The sequence below is a fragment of the Etheostoma spectabile genome, chromosome 24, assembly GCF_008692095.1.
Source record: "Etheostoma spectabile isolate EspeVRDwgs_2016 chromosome 24, UIUC_Espe_1.0, whole genome shotgun sequence".
Taxonomy (NCBI): domain Eukaryota; kingdom Metazoa; phylum Chordata; class Actinopteri; order Perciformes; family Percidae; genus Etheostoma; species Etheostoma spectabile.
In genome coordinates this window covers 10370535-10389692 of record NC_045756.1, presented here as the reverse complement: position 1 = coordinate 10389692, position 19158 = coordinate 10370535, and the positions used below count along the sequence as shown (strand labels likewise).

At 40.0% G+C, this 19158-nt stretch overlaps 1 protein-coding gene across 1 annotated transcript in view; it reads left to right on the top strand.

The window, feature by feature from the left end:
• The window catches only part of dmd (dystrophin), a 401891-nt gene that overhangs the window by 261232 nt on the left and 121501 nt on the right, over positions 1-19158 (top strand). The window contains exons 40-49 of the mRNA XM_032505885.1: positions 134-313; positions 489-611; positions 1302-1472; positions 1869-1991; positions 2071-2205; positions 2698-2850; positions 5170-5340; positions 14167-14289; positions 14690-14862; positions 15029-15164. Of these exons, the coding sequence (XP_032361776.1) occupies positions 134-313; positions 489-611; positions 1302-1472; positions 1869-1991; positions 2071-2205; positions 2698-2850; positions 5170-5340; positions 14167-14289; positions 14690-14862; positions 15029-15164 (1488 nt within the window). The remainder of the gene's footprint in view (positions 1-133; positions 314-488; positions 612-1301; positions 1473-1868; positions 1992-2070; positions 2206-2697; positions 2851-5169; positions 5341-14166; positions 14290-14689; positions 14863-15028; positions 15165-19158) is intronic.

The following is a 19158-nucleotide window of genomic DNA, read 5'->3' as shown; positions in this document are numbered from 1 at the left end:
ACCCAAAAACTGACCCACCAGGTCGTATAAAAACATAGTCTATGCTAAAAATAGACATAATTGACCTTTAACTGTTTAAGGTTCAGTCCGCTGTCACGTTTTGTCCCTCAACTCCCCTCCTTTTCTTCATTAGTCCACCCACGGGGAGACAGAGAGGCGTCAGCCACAGCTACAGGCCGTGGTGGACCTTGCAGAGGCCCTCAAGGCGGTGCTCCGGGGTCACGGGGGCCTGGTGGACGACAAAGTCAGCCTGCTGCGCTGCAACTGGATCGCAGTCACATCCAGAGCAGAAGAATGGCTTAACCTGCTGCTGGTCAGAAAAAAAAAGCATTAAAAAACCTTATCATGCTCTTTTCTCTGTCTTATCAGTGCTATAATTATTTTAAACTCTCCAAAAATAACTACAAGTGTCACTGTTTGCAGCCTCGAACCATGAATACCATCTCTCTCTCTCTTTGTCTCTCTGTCTCTCTCTGTCTTTCTCATAGGACTACCAACGACAGATGCAGAAGTTGGATGGAGAGATAAAGGAAGTGAACGAATGGATTGATGGAGCAGAGAAAAAGATGGACGAGATGGACAGCCAGGGGCCCAACGACGCTGTGCTGAAGGTTGTAATTTCTATCTTTGTATGTGTTGTGTTTTATCTAGTCCATATCTTTTATGTTATGTAATGTTTTTTCCACTAATTCTCTGAGTCAGTCTGTAGATAAAATCTGAAGGATTTTGAGAAGAACTGCAGTTTTACTTGATAATACAGATAATTGTCCTGTTATCATTAGCTGTGTGAGAGAGTCATAAACCATTAACTCACACTCATCTTTTGTTATTGCCCTATGAGAGGCAGCAAGCGTTCACTCCAATGTATTGTTAAATACTGGATTGATACCATTTGAATTCAGTGGAACAATCTAAACCAATACTTTAAAATTGCCCAAAAAAGATCATAAATTGAGGAAGAGGTTTTTAAAGTAAAATATTTTAGTGATATTTAGAATTTAGTATTCAATAACAGTTACATTTTACAATTTGGTGTGTGATGTGTAGCTATTTGAAAAACTCTTTCTTTGGAACATTATATTTTCTCTGTTGATCTTTAAATGTGTACACTAATTTGCTTTATTGTTACAAAATATATAGATTTTTCTAAAGCCTTGGTCTGCCCAGAATTTAATCACTGCACCAAGGAAGACATTCCTGTTATCCCCAAAAAGGAGTGAAAGAAGACATCTGTTGAACTTTTATTAATGCATCTCTAATTCTGTGCCATTGTGCATTTTGTTTCACTTCATGTCTTGCAGGTGTTGCGTGCAGAGCTGGAGCTGACGAGGGGTAAGATGGAGGAGGTGAGAGCTCTGGCCCAGGAGCTCATGTGCACCAGGGGGGAGAACTGCCAGGCCCAGGTGGGACCCAAAGTGGAGCAGCTCAACCAGAGATTTGACACCATCGCCGAACGCGTTGTCTCCTTCCAGGTACAAACGAATTCTACCCTCTGAATTGTGTTATTTTAATATTCTAACAGCAATAACACCCAGTCTAATGACATGTTATTCATATGTCAGTTGTTTGTCATTTGTACTTTGTACACACATAAAGTCACTTTTTCTTACTAAATACTATGATCCAACTTTACTTTATACTCTCCCTAAATTGACTTCAAAGTCTCACTTAATAGACTCAATCTGCTCCAACCTCTGTACTTTCTCTTGGCCACTAATGATCTCCTTTTCTTCTTCTTCTTCTTCTGTGTGTGTGTGTGGTGTGTGTGTGTGTGTGTGTGTGTGTGTGTGTGTGTGTGTGTGTGTGTGTGTGTGTGTGTGTGTGTGTGTGTGTGTGTGTGTGTGTGTGTGTGGGTGTGTGTGGAACAGAACGCAGCGTCAGCCAAAGAGCTGGAGCAGTACCACAGTGAAGCACAGATCTGGCTGGATCTCCTGGAGGAGGAAGTCAAACAGGGGGAAAACCTCAAGGAGGAGGACTTCCAGGAGGACAAGGTCTCTCTCTCACACACACACACACACACACACACATATTATGTGTACACCTCTCAAGAATGTGTTGTGTGTTGTGTAGGACTGTGAGGAAAGTGCAGTGAAGGAGTTACTGTTGAAAGGCGAGAATCTACAGAAGAGAGTCCCGGATCAGGACAAGAGAGAGCAACTCAGACTGAAGCACAACCAGCTCAACAGCAAGTACAACACTGTCAAGGTAACACACACACACACACACACACACACACAAACACACAGATTATCAGAATGAAACACACAAGTTAAGCAAGAAAGATAAATAAGTTTTTTTTTTTACTTTGAAAAGTGATTGGAAGAAAATGTAGTATCTCCCTCATTGAGAAATTCTTGATCTGGCCTCCCCTCCCCACTGCTGCTTACAATAGAGTGAGACCTGTTTGGTGCCTACAGTCTGGCATCTACTTTGGGTTAACCGGTAATAGAGCACCCCCGCATCAGAGTGACTGGAGAAATTCAGCCATAGGCCTACATGGTTAACCCTTGTGTTGTCTTCCTTGTCGACTATGCAACTATTGCAAAATAGTAAAATGCTATATAAAATGCAAAATTTTGTTGTATCACTTGTATCTCTTGTGTGTGTGTGTGTGTGTGTGTGTGTGTGTGTGTGTGTGTGTGTGTGTGTGTGTGTGTGTGTGTGTGTGTGTGTGTGTGTGTGTGTGTGTGCGTGTAGGACCTGCGTGTGCTAAGGAACAGGAAGGCGTTGGCCATTGCTCCCCAGTGGTACCAGTACAGGAGGAAGTCACATGACCTCCTAGCCTGGCTGGACGACATCCAACGCAGCGTGGACCAACTCCCTGACCCCCCCGAAGGAGAGAGGGTCAAGGTAATAACTCATGTACACACACACATAAAACTAAACACACTCAGGCATACAGTATATACATGTACACATTGATAATAATATCTTTGTCTTTTTGCCATAGTAAGAAATCACCAAGCAGCTTGATGTTCAACCTACTGTTTATCAGTCAATCAATTCATTCAATAAATCAATTTATTTGTCACATAAAACCAAATAAAATACCATTTCAGTGAAATGTAGTCCTTTCTCCATACTATATCTGTCTTCCTCACCATCCAGCTCTTCATCTCACACTGTCTGTCTCAACTGTTTTGTCTTCAGTCTTTTCTCTTTCCACATTTTCCTGGTCCATGTTGGGAACAACAGTGGGAAACCTCTTTCTTCCCTTTGTTTTTTATCCCCCTCTTCCCCTGCTTTTGGACAAAGTGTTGGTGTCACGACTTTTGCAATTATTCTCTTGGGAAGAGAACTTTGAATAATTGTTTCAGAACATCTTCCTCTTATCTATTTAAACAAAAATATAATTGCAGATCAATATTGTCCCCAGACTGCAGCTTTCTATCTGGGATTTGTAAGTTATTATAAATTATTTGTGAAACAGTAGTATAATAATTATTTATTATAGCTTAAAATAGCTGAAGCCTAACTATTCACACCAGTTACAGACACTTGTTATGTATATATAATGTATCTACTACTAAGTGTGTTATAAAATTATAAACAGTTTTGGGAGACACTACCAGCCAGTGCAGTGGTTTCATCAAGATATCCACATTACTTATACTTTTCTTATTGATGGTAATGCTACATACTAGTACAGTAGGTTTGAGGTCCATTTTGATACCCTGGACTCTATGAAGGTAAATATGGGGCAAAATGTGAGAGCGGGTAGATGCGCTGTAAGCAAAAATCTGTACTGTTTTGTATTTATTTATAAGTGTGCTGGTTGGTTAGTTTGCTAACGCTAGCTTGCTATTCCACCAACACTGGCGGTGAGCTCCAGGGGGGTTGTGCCGCTGCTACCGGGCCTGGAGCTCTCCGTGTCCCGCTGGAGCTCCGATCAGATCACGTCGAGGTCGTTAGAGGGGCATTCTAGCGGTGTTTCCATGCTGGCCGAGCCCCACTGACGGCGGTCCGTCTGCGGCTGCAGGACCTGGAGCTCACCGCCAGTGTTTCAGTTGGACTGTTAAAAGTGTTGAGATAATTAAAAGGTATTCACAGTATTTAGAAGCAGGCTTGCTGCTAGTTAGCTAACGCTAGCTTTCATGCTACATAAATAAGCCGGACCGAGTTGTCCCTCATCGGGTGACAGAAACCTTGCTGTCCCCCCCCCCCGTCATGTTGGCTCAGAGCTCCACAGACTAAGTCCACAGGTACAAATTAGTTTTGCACCAAATGTATTGCAAGAAGTGTTGCAAAAGTCGAGGGCGCAGACTCGCCGCTGTGTGATGCAAGAGAGCACATTGCAGCGACAGATTCCAGAGGTTGTAATCACTGAGTTGTGGTTGTACTGGAAAAGTGACTGAAGTGAAAAAAAATAAAAATAATAGTACAGATTTTTTTCTACAAGTGCTCACATCGCATCTACGCATTCTCACATTTTGCCCCATATTGACCTTCATAGGATTCACCTGTTTTTCTTCCCCAACCCTGACTCTGTGTGTGTCTTTCACTTTCAGATGATCACTATGACATTTCGCTAAGCGGACGTCTGACTTGCTCTTCTCAGACTCACCTGTTATTGCCGCAGCTGAGATTCCTCACTGTCCGTCTGTCTGTCTGTCTGTCTGTCTGTCTGTCTACTCATCTATCTGTCTTTCTGTCTCTCCATGCTTATTCTCACCCTCACCCAGTTCCCACACTGCACTTACTCCTCTGTACTTAGACATAAAAGGCCAGTGATTGTACTCCTTCTTAATAAAGTCTTAAGGGAATGTGTTCCTCCTAATTTTAGCACTACTTTATTACTTTTTTTATGGATTGTTAAAACGGAGACACATGTTGAAATAGAGATACATACGCTATTATATAAACATACAGTATGAAATCTTTGTGCATGTTTGACACTTACAAACATGATATTTGTCCCCTTTAATTAATGTGTTTTTGTTGGAGTATGTGCTAGTGAGTAAATGAATGTTTTATTATTTGTATTATGTATTAATTGTCACTGTGTGTGTGTGTGTGTGTGTGTGTGTGTGTGTGTGTGTGTGTGTGTGTGTGTGTGTGTGTGTGTGTGTGTGTGTGTATACGCGTTTTTCAACATCCACATGCCTCTCTGTGCTTAACCCCCGGGCTCAGCCAATAGCAAGTGACTTCCTGGTTGATTTTGTCCAATAGGAAATTGGCTCAGAGTTCGACAAGAAGAAGGAGGAGATTAACGAGGTGCAGGGCTTAGCCAATCAGCTCTCAGAAGCTGGAGCCGCCAATCTAGTGGAGCCCCGCCAACTCCAGCTCAACACGCGCTGGGTTGAGGTGGAGGGCAAGTTCATACCCTTCAAAAGACTATGTGTGAGTTTCAGTAAGCACGACTTCTATATATACAGTACTAATATAAAATACTATACTAATCAAACCAGTTCATAATACTAATACTACTATAAAAGATACTATCTAAACATTGAGCAACAGTAAGTCTCTCTAAGTTATAGTTATAACAGGCATGAAGTTGAAAAATACCTGAAATTAACTACAAAATGTGGTATAGAAGCTGCAATCGGCTTAACATTCCTGTTTACAACTAGTTATAGAATCTTAAATCATGTTATGCCTCACATTTTAACAAAAAACAAATATTTTATCAGCCATCAAGGTGTAATCTAATTCACTATACAATTTGTGTTTCTGAGCTGACCACAGGCTAATAATGATACCCTATCAATACCTGTCAACCCGTTTCAGGAGAGGTGCGGCTTTCAGTCAATCAGATGAAAGGATTGATACTACTCTTACATAAGAGTGCTATACATCTTCTCATTTAACTACTGACAAGAAAGCAAGAAATTTTCTTATTGCCAACTAATCCAATAAAATGACCAAAACCAACAATATGTCTCTCAATACTTTCTTAGTTCCATTCTCTGTACTGGATGTCTCAGGCCTAAGCCCGTTCCTACTGACGACATAAATCCCACAAATAAATAGTTAGTTCCTAAGGCAGCTGGACACTAGTTACAGCAAATATTACTCAAACAGAAGGAAAGTGTTTGTTTGATTAATCAACATTTTCTGCTCTAGTGAATATTTGGGGCAGCAGGACAGTGTAAGTGGGAGTCAAAGTAAAGGACAGTTTGTGTGTTCACGGTAATGAAGGAACATGTCACCCAGTGCAGCAGTGCGGTTCACTGATGTGTTTTTTATAGTTTTTGAACAACAATGGAATTCAGTGGCACAGAGAAATACTGTAAGATATATCCTGCTTTAATATGCACATAATACTTGTTAGATACACACGTAGATACACTCATTCTTGGTTTTGGTCTTTTTATAACATTTGTTGACAGCAAGAGAAAATCTCCAATATCACCAGACTTATGGTTTAAGATAGTTTGAAGCTATAACCATGAGCCCTCATCTGAGGAAAAAAAACAAAACAATTCCCTCAAAAATAAAAATGTGAGTTGCTTTTTTTGTTTTCCTTTGCTGCATCCTCATTTACATGTCCTATGTGTACATGTGAAGCATGCTCACATGTCTGAATCTCATTGGTTGCTCTGTCTGGCTCTGTGTCACTGCATGCCCCTGCCAACCAATCACATTATACCCTCGCAGTTCCCTGAACTGCCAGTCTCTGAAGATGTAGTATGTATGTGTCAACCAATCACATGAATCGACCACATACACTTACTGGACACAACACGGTCAACTTGGACAAATATACAATCTAAGCTGTCAGATTTACGACTTACAGTAATGCATTTCTTCAGGCGCACTGAAAGGAATCACAAGCACATTTAGTGTTATCTTTGTGTACCAAGACACACACACTAAACACACTTACTCTTTCTTAGTGAGGTTGTGCTTCTGTGTTGTACAGTGAGGCTTCTGAGCTGCTTCCCTCGAGCTGTTTAGGCCCTTTGGCGCATTACCTAAGGACTCTTAAGCAGTAATTGGTGCACTTACTACTCTCCAAGTTGTACTATGTAATCATAGACAGCAGCAAAATACATGCACTTCAGTTATCTTGTGTATTCTGAAAATATTTACTGATGAGGTTTTACAGTTTGTATTATTAGTGACCACAAAGTGGCCAATGTGTACAAACTTTGATATTGCTGTATTGTAACTGATTGCAGCCATCATATCAGATAAGCATCCAATCTTAAGAGAAATTGTGAAGGGGAATCCATTTGTAGATTTAGTAGTAAATCTATGAGAAAAATAAAGAGAAACTGACTCATGATAAATCATAAATCAATCATTTCATATGGATTGTACAAAAGGGGAAAAAACTTTATCTTTTTATATTAAAAAGATGATTTGGGACATTTTGGGCTCTATTGTGTTGACCTGGAGCAGCAAAGAGTGCACATTCATTGTTGATACCAAGATTGCATTGCGGCTCTGAATCACCAATAGTCACTTTGTACCAAACCAACTCAGACGAAGTAATGGCCTCAGTCCACGCCAGTAAAAGTCAACTCTGCAGAACTTCTCGCCACACAGTGCCCACCAGCACCAAAATAGAGCCCTTAGTCATTTTCATCTTTTTTCAGTGCCTGAGCAGCAGTGAATCATTGTGGCATGCTAGACATGCAGCATACTAAAAAGTTAGACACTGCAATGTTGCAACAGATCCATTATGATGGTTTTAAATACAAAGACAAATACAGGGATTATTGTATGTGTATTCACAAGAGTGGGATGCAATTCTATTCTATTATATATTATATAATTCTATTCTTTTCTGACTCAAACCTGTTTGTTATGCAGTCCCTGAAGACACAAATTTAAGCCTTCAGTTACTTAAAGCCTCTCCTTTTATTCTAGAGCTGCTCTGCTCTCATGTTTCAGCAAATTGCATTGAAATCACAAACACACGCGCACAATGTCAAAAAGGCTCCATATGGAAGATTAATTACTATGTGTGTGCATTGTGAATGTGATTTATCAAATGAGTGATAATATATGAGCCTGTCATACTGGGTTAAATTGATTTGTTCTAACATGCATCACTGTGCAACTATAAGACCTTTTTTTTTATAATTCAATCATGACCACAATACTTCCCTAAGACCTTAAAGGAGAATTCCGGCCAATTTTTACGCTGATCGCTGTAAATATGCGTGTACTTTCGTTTGAAAAAACCCGACCCAAATCAGTGCAGAGAATACGGAGTATCTGCAACAGTGGCTTGAATAAGTTTACACACCCCTGCTAAAGTAGATTTAAAAGAAGAATTAAAAAAAAAATCTTTTGGAAATTGATCTTGTTGCCTTGATTAAAAAACAAAATTAGGAAAATCCAGCCTTTTAAGGACACCAATTTTCTTTGTGAATGAATAATGTATTGTACATAAATAAATGTTCTTCCTACAGTAGGCATAAGTATACACCCCCCTATGTTAAATTCCCATAGAGGCAGGCACACTTTTATTTTTAAAGACCAGTTATTTCATGGATCAGGATACTATGCATCCTGATAAAGTTCCCTTGGCCTTTGGAATTAAAATAGCCCCCCCACATCATCACATGCCATTCACCATACATAGAGATTAGCATGGGGAACTTTCCATGAGATCATCTCAATGCAAATCAAACCAGCTATTAAGTAAATGTGCCGTATTTATATAGCGCTTTTCTAGTCTTAACGACTACTCAAAGCACTTTTATATCATATAGGAAACTATCACCATTCACACACATTCACCAACTGTGGCCGAGGCTGCCATACAAGGTGCCACCTGCTCATCAGATAAACACTCACACACATTCACACTCGGATGCACAGCATGGGGGCAACTCGGGGTTCAGTGTCTTGCCCAAGGACACTTTGACATAGGTCCATAAAATAACTGGCCTTTTAAAAATAAAAATGTGCCTACCTCGAGTCAAGCAGAATCGTACCATACAGTGGAAACACAGCATTTGTTTCCTCAGATGCTTCTTCTTTGCTAAGCTGAAGTGGAGGGGATGGTAACAAAAAGATGGCATTTGATACAAAAACGTCTGTAGCTTTGTTTGATACAAAAGGAGGAAGGAATATTCAAATCCCTATCTTAAAGCAAGACTAATTTTTCAAAAGTTGCAAAAGTTGAACTCACAAACAATAAAACATGCTCTTATCAGTGCACTGAAGGGTTATGCTGCTACAGCCTTACTTGGTCTGGTTAAAACAGCAGCTTCTGGTGGCTAATGCTAGATAATGTAAGGAAGGGTAAATCAACAGTAAATATATACTCATTATATAGCAGAATGACCCCTGTCAGAATTATTAATATTATTATTATGTTATTGTTCATTATTATTGATGTGTAAACATGAGAACAACATTTTACCATTGTACATTGAGTTGAACCAAATTACTTTGTGTCATTTCGGGTAGGAACCATGCATCATAATAATATTTTTTTATTATATTAATATTTTTTATAACAATTTGTATGGAGTGCAGTAAAAGTATAAAGTAACAGAAAAGGAATGTACTCAAAGGACCTCAAAATAAACTAAACAGGTGATTCTAATTTTATTATTATTATTATTATTATTATTATTATTATTATTATTATTATTATTTTGAGGGTTTTAATTCATTCTGAGCTTCCCAATAGTATTCCTTATGTACTCAAATTCAAACAATCACATTTTAGTTGAAGTAAGGTGTTTTAGCATCATAATGCTGTCTACTCGAGCCTGCCATAGGTTTCTGTATGATGACGTAGCTTCAGTACAGTACTCTGTACACAGTCAATGGTACAGTGTAGCACAGGAAGTTGGATAGCGGTTAGGAGAAGCAGACAGGAAGCTAAGCAATGTCCTGCTGTGGACGGCACGTTAGGTTGGATCCGAAAGTCACACAATTACACAAAATAACTAGAGTTCATATTATTCATAACCTTATTGATTAGCTTACTATGGTAACCCACGAGGCTGCTTTTTGCTGGGGAAAATTAACAACTATAGCTGATGTGTAAGGCTGTCGTGCATCACCCAGGTGGGTGCTACACACTGGTGATGTTAAAGAGTAGTCCCCCCCCCAAAGCGCTTTGAGTGGCTATGATAAAGCATTATATAAATGTAATTAATAATTAATTATTTTAAGTGGGCATTTGAAAAACCTGGCTTTAAGTAGAGTACTAAATATACAGCAACCAATAACTTTCACTGCACATATGCATGTGAGTGTTGTTTACAGACAGGCTTGAAAAAATTGTGAACCTATCCTTCAATGCACAGATATTGTAGCAATTAGGGTTTATATACTATTTTTCCTGAAAATTAAATGAATTAGATCCCGGGAAAAGGCGACCCCTTTCCCGGGAATCCTGGGAAATAGCTGTTTTTATTTATTTATTTTTTTAGCCCAAGTAAAATATTGATATCATTCAAATATGCATTCCCAAATCCCAACTTTTTTTATTATTTGTATTATTATATGGGACAATACAAAGAACACAGTGTACATCCATCGTCAACACAGTTTGCAATGATCAATGCTGCGTGATCAGGTGAGCTGCGTCCGTGACATCTGCTGCAGAACTGATTATGAAATGCAAGGTGGATTGTCGTCTGAAAATCTAGGCTACCCGTATGAAACCAATATTTTACAGAACTCCATTATACAAACTAATGAAATGTGCTAAAGTAAACTATTGAATGATTCCTAAACCATTCTGTTAAACAAAATCCATTCTGTGGCTGCAAACCGTATCATATCTCTCTTTTAAACCCATACAAGTTCAACTAAATGAAAGAAAACAACCCACAGAAATGTACAACTGTGCACTGCAAAAAGACAGGGCCATAGTCAAAATATCAATTTGTGGATAAGTTTTGGTAAGCTAAGTTAATCGACTGCTCTTCATATTTCATATTTAACACAAAGACATTAGTGATATTGATCTTCTCATCTGGCTCTCAGCAAAACGTTCAATTCAATTCTGTTTTACTTATTGTGTCAAATAACAGAGGTTATCTCATGACACTTTACAGATTAAGGAAGTCTAGACCACACTCTATAATTTACAGAAAACCAACAGTTTCCCCCAAGAGCAAGCATTTGGTACGATACAGTTTTGCTATTACTTTCATCTCTGCACCATTACAGTACATACTTTACTGAAATCCAGTATGACAGAGCTCTTTGTCTGCAGCAGGCACAATAATAATAGTCAGCAGTCACTCAAAACTCTGGCCTTCTATTTCACCTCATCACAGTATACAGTACTGTGCATGTGTCAGATGTTGGAATAAACTTTCTTTAATGACTATACTGCTGTGCAAAGGCAGGGGGTGACAATTTTACACGTCAATTTCTCACCATGATGAGTAGCCTACCAACGAGTCTGTGAAAACAGTCTCCTGTGGCTCTGAAGGAGCTTTGTCAAGTCTGGGGAAATAACCGGGATGATGTCATAGGGATGTCATCGGGGTCATCTTGGCTTTGGCCTATAGACTACAGCATGCGTTACAAACTGGTATGGAGTTTCAAAGTGGTCATGAACCAGACACGGAGGATTTAATAAAAGATGCAATCAAGTTTGGGATCATGGCGTTATGGGAAATGTAGTTTTTTGGTGTCTGAACCATAGAAATAAAAGTCAGGATATCTTAGCCAATTTACCTTTTCTTTGTAAGTCCCAAAACTTTATGGAAGTGCAATATTAAATTGCAGTATTTAGTATGCTTGGAATGATTCAGAAGTAGCAAATGTATATATTTTTCCTTACAAAAAAGTAGGGAGCCACCAAATTCAGCTGTATCTGCAAAAAATATTCAGTTCATTAGCTAGAGAGTGACTCAGCTTGTGTCCTCCACCACACCTGTACAGACGTTATTGCTGTCACACCTATGGCTACACAATTAATCAAATTGTACTCACGATCACGATTTTGGCTTCCCACGATCAAATATGCGTGATAATGTGATATTTTAAATGCGTCATTCCGTTCATAGAACGCTAAAGTTAATCGCTCCGTAAACCACTGTCTGATCATGTGGCAGTCAGAATTGTTCCCTCCACCGCACAGCTTAGTTTCTAGATGTAGACAGTCACAGAGGACAGAGTAACGGGAGGAAAATTCAACAGATAGCAGTCGGTTATATGTCGGTCTCAAGGTTTACCAGTTTACCAGTAAACACAACATTTTGTCCCGTCTGTGTTGTTTTTCAGACAACAGCAGTGACCAGTGCTAGTTAGTGTCTGTGGGCTCACAGGGCTCTAGGGTGCTAGTTTGTGTCTGTTAGCTCACAGGGTTCTAGGGTGCTAGTTTGTGTCTGTTAGCTCACGGGGCTCTAGCGTGCTAGTTAGTGTCTGTTAGCTCATAGGGCCCTAGGGTGCTAGTTAGTGTCTGTTAGCTCACAGGACTCTAGGGTGCTAGTTTGTGTCTGTTAGCTCAGAGGGCCCTAGGGTGCTAGTTAGCTCACAGGACTCTAGGGTGCTAGTTTGTGTCTGTTAGCTCACAGGGCCCTAGGGTGCTAGTTAGTGTTTGTTACCTCACAGGGCTCTAGGGTGAGATTAACATTTTTCCTAGGTTGCACATGTGCACCTAATGTCCTCGCATCCGCTGCCTCTCCACAAACAAAGCATTGTTGTTTATATCGATATGGTTTAATTTTGCGTTTCATGACCCATTTCTTCTGTAAAGCCGTGCCTGTGTTTGGATCTCTCCTCTTACTCTCTGCGCAGCCTCGCCCCCATTCATTCACACACGGCTCCCAGCACCATGGAGAGACACACGCCAATCCACACACTGACATTTGTCCATAATTTTAATTGTTAGAGTATATTGTTAAGCATGACAGGCAAACCTGTATTTGTACCAGTGTTTTTGCTGGTAACTCTGCTAGCGGCCACGGCTAAAAACACAGAAGAAGTTATTGAATGCAACTAACTTCAGTTTGTTGAGTAATAGCGTGTGAGACGGAGCCTGCTGGACGTGGACGAGAGATGTGACCCATGGCCAGAATATCATAGTTCATAAAAATGCAGTGCAGTGACGATACAGACATTTCATACACACCACGTGTGTAACTCCGCTGACCCGCCAATCAACCCGTACTAGACCCATTCATAATGAGTCAGTCTCTCTGTGAGTAACATACGTCCATTGCACCGTATATAAAATATGTTTTGGTTAAAATCTACAAATAATCGTGATAATTAATCGCGATCTCAATATTGATCAAAATAATCGTGATTATCATTTTGGTCGTAATCGTGCAGCCCTAGTCACACCAGTCAAACCCAGAAGTGGCTCGGTAAGGCCAGCAGCAATCATTAACAATCTGTAAGGATGCTAAAAAGCACTTTGAATTGCCCTGTTGCTGAAATGTGCTATACAAATAAAGCTGCCTTGCCTCGCCTTGCCTAATAATGCTTATGAGTGTGTTTTTGTTTTGGGTTATTTAAAAATTGAATTTGACAGGAGTAGGGATTTCCCAGCTGACAGAAGCAAAACAATGAGGTGAAATGATCAGCGTTGAGTTTGAGTACCCCAGTATCTCTGCACTATGGACAGAAGCTCCAGTGGTAGAGGCAGTTTCATTTGTCATTGAGTTGAGTTAGAGTATGGTATATTACGGTCACGGGAAATATTAGTTATTAAAATAGCTGTTTCAAGAATTGATTCACAATCAAAGGCTCAAATACATTCAAAGTGAGTTAACACAAGCTTGAATGTGATCATGATGAATGTACAATTGGGATTAATAATGTGCTTGAGGAGGAATTTTCTGTGAGAGATCACAAGGTATCACACCACCTTTAAACAATCTGGTTCTTTGTTTGTTAAAGTTTAAAATTCAACATCTAAAATGTATATACAGTAAGTAATGTAAATAGTTTTTTTATATCAACCACTACAAAACAATGTGTTCATAGAAAATGTATGTCTTCTATAGATCTGATTTCTATTTTCCTATATTCTTTTTTTTAATTACATGGAATTTCCATGACATCCAATGAACTTATTTAATAATTTAAGTCCCAGATTGATTACTTAATCAGGTAAAAATATGATTTATTTTTTACCTTAAAGGTAGCTTTGACGTGTTACCTCTTTAGAGAAACTAACAAACCTGGCATAAAGAACTGTTTTTCTTGCTTTACATTATAAGATTTCCGTTTTGTGATCTCTCTCTCTCTTCTTTGTGTGTCTGTAACTATGTGTTGGTCCAGGAGTACCTAACAAAGCTGCAGGCATTGCTGCGTTCAGTGTCAGAGACGGACTTCAAGCTGAATTCTCCTGAATACTGGCCCGCAGCTTATTATAACCTGCCTCAACAAGAGCACTGCCTGAAGGTCAGCCCTGCTTTAGTTTCTATCTGAGAGCCACAGACAATAATTCTTAGGAAATAATATTATTAAAGATCAAGCAGTAGGTAATAATTTAATGAATTTACATTTTCATTTACATTTACAGTGTATATATATTTCACTGCTGATAGAAAGAGGGTGGAATACAAGGCTTTGATGCTGATGAGAAAGAAGCTGTGAACTTAATGTACATTTAAAGGAATAGTTCAACATTTTGAAAAATACGCTTATTTGCTTTCTGGCAGAGAATTACATAAGAACATTGACACCAATCTGTTTAATAGGAAGTTCCAGCCACTTAGCTTTGCTTACCATAAAGAATAGAAGCAGGGGGAAACTGCTGGCCTGGCTCTGTCCAAAGGTAACAATGTCACTTACCAAATAGGAGGTGAAAGGGAGCATCGACGAGTTGAGATCCCCTGTGGCTGGAGCAGTGGCCCGCAGAGAGGAGATGGTGTCTGGAGCTCGGCCTCTGGAGGGTCAGAAGATCCAGGAGACCACCACCCTCCTCAATACTAACTGGGACAAAGTGAATAAGCTCTACCAGGACAGACTGAAGTAAGACCGGGTGGAGTGATGTACATGATTACATGAATTTTGGCTCATTTTGTGCACATATTTGAATGACAATCTGTGTGTGTGTGTGTGTGTGTGTGTGTGTGTGTGTGTGTGTGTGTGTGTGTGTGTGTGTGTGTTGTGTGTGTGTGTGTGTGTGTGTCTCAAGGCGTTGGCAGGATTGCAATACGAAGTGGCAGAAGTTTGTTTCGGATCAGAAGGCGATGGAGAAGTGGCTGAATGACGCTGAGAGCCATTTAAGACTGGCTGAAAGTGAGCCAGCAGGACAGAGACAGCACCTCAGGGTAACACACACACACACAGACACACACACAAAATGGCTGATTGTACCCAGAGTACTGCTGAGCTGTGGCTAAGGCATATTTCGTCTACATTGTCCATCATCACTACTGAAGTGCCCTTAAGCAAGGCACATAAGTCCAAACACTTTTATCTTTGTTTTTCTTGGTTTTCTGCCCAAACTAATTACCTAAAAACACAAAATCCCTGTCACAGTATGATGAGGTAGCGCATGATATATCATATCAAGACATGATCTGACAGAAATGACATCTAAATGTATCCTTATGATTCATTTATGGTCTATTTGCTGTAAGACATCATATTATCATCTCCTGATTAAATAATTAGCTGAAAAATATACCCGGACAATGTTCCTATTCATTATATATTGCTCTCCCCTGGTCCCCTGGTTTCCTTTTGTAATAATGCTTGTATAACCTCTACCCTGTTATGCACAATAAAGTTACAGTCATCATATTGAAATCACACAGAGAACAATAATAGAAAAAGTACTTTTGGCTTTTGAAAATTGATTTTACCAAGTCGTGGCAATCAGGGGAAACAAAAATAAGCACTAACACATATAAAAAAAGCATGTAGATTTTTTCCCAGAATAGTAAAAAAGTTAGTTGTTACATGTCAAATGTATTTCCTGTTTACTATGAGATATCATGAAGTCATATCACACTCACTTTCAGTGCTGCCTGAATACACTGAAGCTCTACACTGAGAATCTATGCATCATTAATTACATTACATGTTATATAATTATTTTGGCACATTTGTTTTACGTTAGTATACATAGCAACAAAGTAACACAATCAGGAAAGTGGCAGCATCGGCAATTTGCGAATCAAAACACCAAAGAAAAGTCCGGAAGACAGCCTTTGATTGGTTGACCCACTTACCTGACCACATTCTGGGATTCAAGTGGGCAAAAATAACCGTTTAGTTGTGGAGTTATCCTTTAGACTTATTGTGAAAAGTCTCCAATTTGACACTGCAGTAACATGCTGGATTACAAAGCTTTTGGAGGCCTACGATCACACAGAAAACTTCTTTGGAAAGGTCCAGATTTTAGCTATCATGCCAAATAGTCAGAAATACCCTAGCTTTAAGCGATGCAGAGATATCAAACATTAGTAACTTGCAAATATGGATTTATTGTACAAAGTCACTTTAGTTCCAGACTGGACTAAAAAGCTTCTGCAATTGCATGGAAGACTGACTACCGCACTGTAGCCTTGACCCCCCCCCATACCCATTAAATGCTTTGAGCGGCTTGTCATGAATTCGCATCAAGTCATGCCTCCCAACCAATCTGAACCCATTGGGATTCGCCTACAGAGCGAACCGGTCCACGGAGGATGCCATCTCCCCCATGCTTCACCTCACTCTGACTCATCTGGAAAATAAGAAAACTTATGCCAGGATTCTCCTAATTGACTTCAGCTTGGCTTTTAACACAATGTTGCCATAACAGCTCATTGATAAGTTGTTGCTGCGTGTGAATCCTGGCATGATGGATGCAGATGGATCATGGACGTTTTGACAAAAAGCTGTCGGACAGTCAGAGTAAAACAACCACAGTAAGCACAGGAGCACCACACGGGTGTGTACTGAGCCCATTACTGTTTACACTGCTGAGGCATGACTGTTCTGCTAGTTTCATCACCAACTATATCATAAAGTTCCCCACAGCTGTCATTACCAACAATGACGAGTTGGCCTAAAGATAAGAGGTGGGGCAGATGATGATAGCCTGGTGCAAAAAAACAGCCTTGCCCTCTAGACCAAGGAGATAGTATTTGACGTCTGGTCACCGGCATCATCACCCTCTGACCATCAACGGCTGGGAGGTGGAGAGGCTTCACAGCACAAAGTTCCTGGGGCTCCATTTGACAGATGAGCTGACCTTCAAGGACAACACCACAGCTGTCATTAAGCAGGCCCAACAGCGCCTTCCCTCTCTCCGAGAGTGATGCAGGGTGAGACTCAGAAATGATGGAGAAGACTTCATACATGACAAATCCCATCACTTTAGATTAAATGCCGCTTTATTCACACAGTAAACAGACTTTCATGAAAGGAAGAATGGTTGACATGCAATCATATGCACTGCTCAAAAAGTCTCTAACAAATGTAAAATCAATTGTAGGCTTTAGGATCTCCCTTCTGGACCTGATCATTCCTAACATCCTCCTAGACTCACAAGATTCTCATTATCAGACAGACACCACTACTCTTGTGGGCCTCTGCGACTCTGGTCCCTGATAAACATCCTAAGTGTGTTATTGTCACTTTATGACAGCGAGTCTTTCAGGGCCCCATCCTGTTATGATTTTACCCCCTTCACATCTTGATCTTGACCATTTCTCACGCTCAGGGACGCTGACTCGTAACCTTCAGTTTCCAAAAGACAGGTCCCTCTCATGAGATACTTTAGAGAAGGAATAAAAATATGAAAATACTTTTGGATACATGCAGGAATATTCAACCAATCAAAGAGGATCCCATCCCAGCCATGACCATGTTCTCATTAAGATCATTCCCACCTACTGCTCCTCTTCCTGGTTTGGAAACAGCATGGCAGAGGAATATTGACTACTTTGTGTAGAGCAGACAGCATCATTAAAGGACAAATCCGGCGCAAAACCTAGGTGTTTATAACACATGTGTACCAAGTTGACCGTTCTCTGTGATATGTTTTCATGCTAATCAAATGTGACCAGTTTTATCGCAAACCAATAATTAGCTTATAACGCTAGTCGCCAGGACACTGGTAAAGTAAAAAGAAATCGCTATACCACTAAGAAGGCTCATAATAGCGGCACACCTCCACAGTAGCATGATGAGGGTCCCTGCGTGTAAACTGGAGCATTGAGAACATTGTAAGTGTCCAGACAGTTTATTAAAAATATAGTTTATAAAGACAGTACAACAGGTGGCTAAGTGGTTAGCACTTCTGTCTCACAGCAAGAAGGTTCTTGGTTCGAATCCAGGGCGTTCCGGGCCTTTCTGTGTGGAGTTTGTATGTTCTCCCCGTGTTTGTGTGGGTTTCCTCCGGGTGCTCCGGTTTCTTCCCACCATAAAAAACATGCATCCTAGGTAGGACTACAGTTGAAAATTAACCAATTGGCTAACACTGGCGCATTTACAGAAATGTTCATTAATGTGCATTGTCCTAATCAAATAAATAAATAAATAAAATTACCATTCATATATGCAGGCCGGCACCATCTTGAGAAAACAGTCACAACCAGTCAAACGCCGAAAGGCATGCTGTAAATGTAAATGTGCTGTATTTATATAGCGCTTTTCTAGTCTCAACGACTACTCAAAGCGCTTTTACATCATACACATTCACCATTCACACACATTCATACACTGTGGCCGAGGCTGCCGTACAAGGTGCCACCTGCTCATCAGATAAACACTCGCACACATTTACACTCCGATTTGCATCAGGGGCAACTCCGGCTTCAGCATCAGGGATTGAAACACCAACCTTCCGATTGGCAGGTAACTGCTCTACCACCCCTACATCTCCAGGGACAAGGACTACTGTAGAATTCAATCTTTCCTTCTTCTTTTTTCTATGTAACTGGGTATTGGTTGCACGGCGTTCGCCGTTCGTTTGCACTCATGCAGTCTGGGGAAAGACACAGAAGTATCTAATTAAAAGATTGTTAAACAGCTTCTTTTCCACAGCAATCAGACTGCTTAAACAGAAAATGTAAACTTCAAATAAGAGACTTTTCCTTTAATATATTTTAAACTGCAAATTATTAAGTGCTTTATTTATTAGCTTAGAATTTTAAAGTTGTCTGTCTTATTTATTGACTTGTGGGTGTGAAACACAATTTCCTTTCTCTGTGGTGCATAGAAACAACAAATAAAGGAATCTTCTTCTAAATTACTACCCACTTCTGATATAATGATGTCATGACATAATGAAACATGACAACATGTCAAAATATTGATTGGATTTGATGA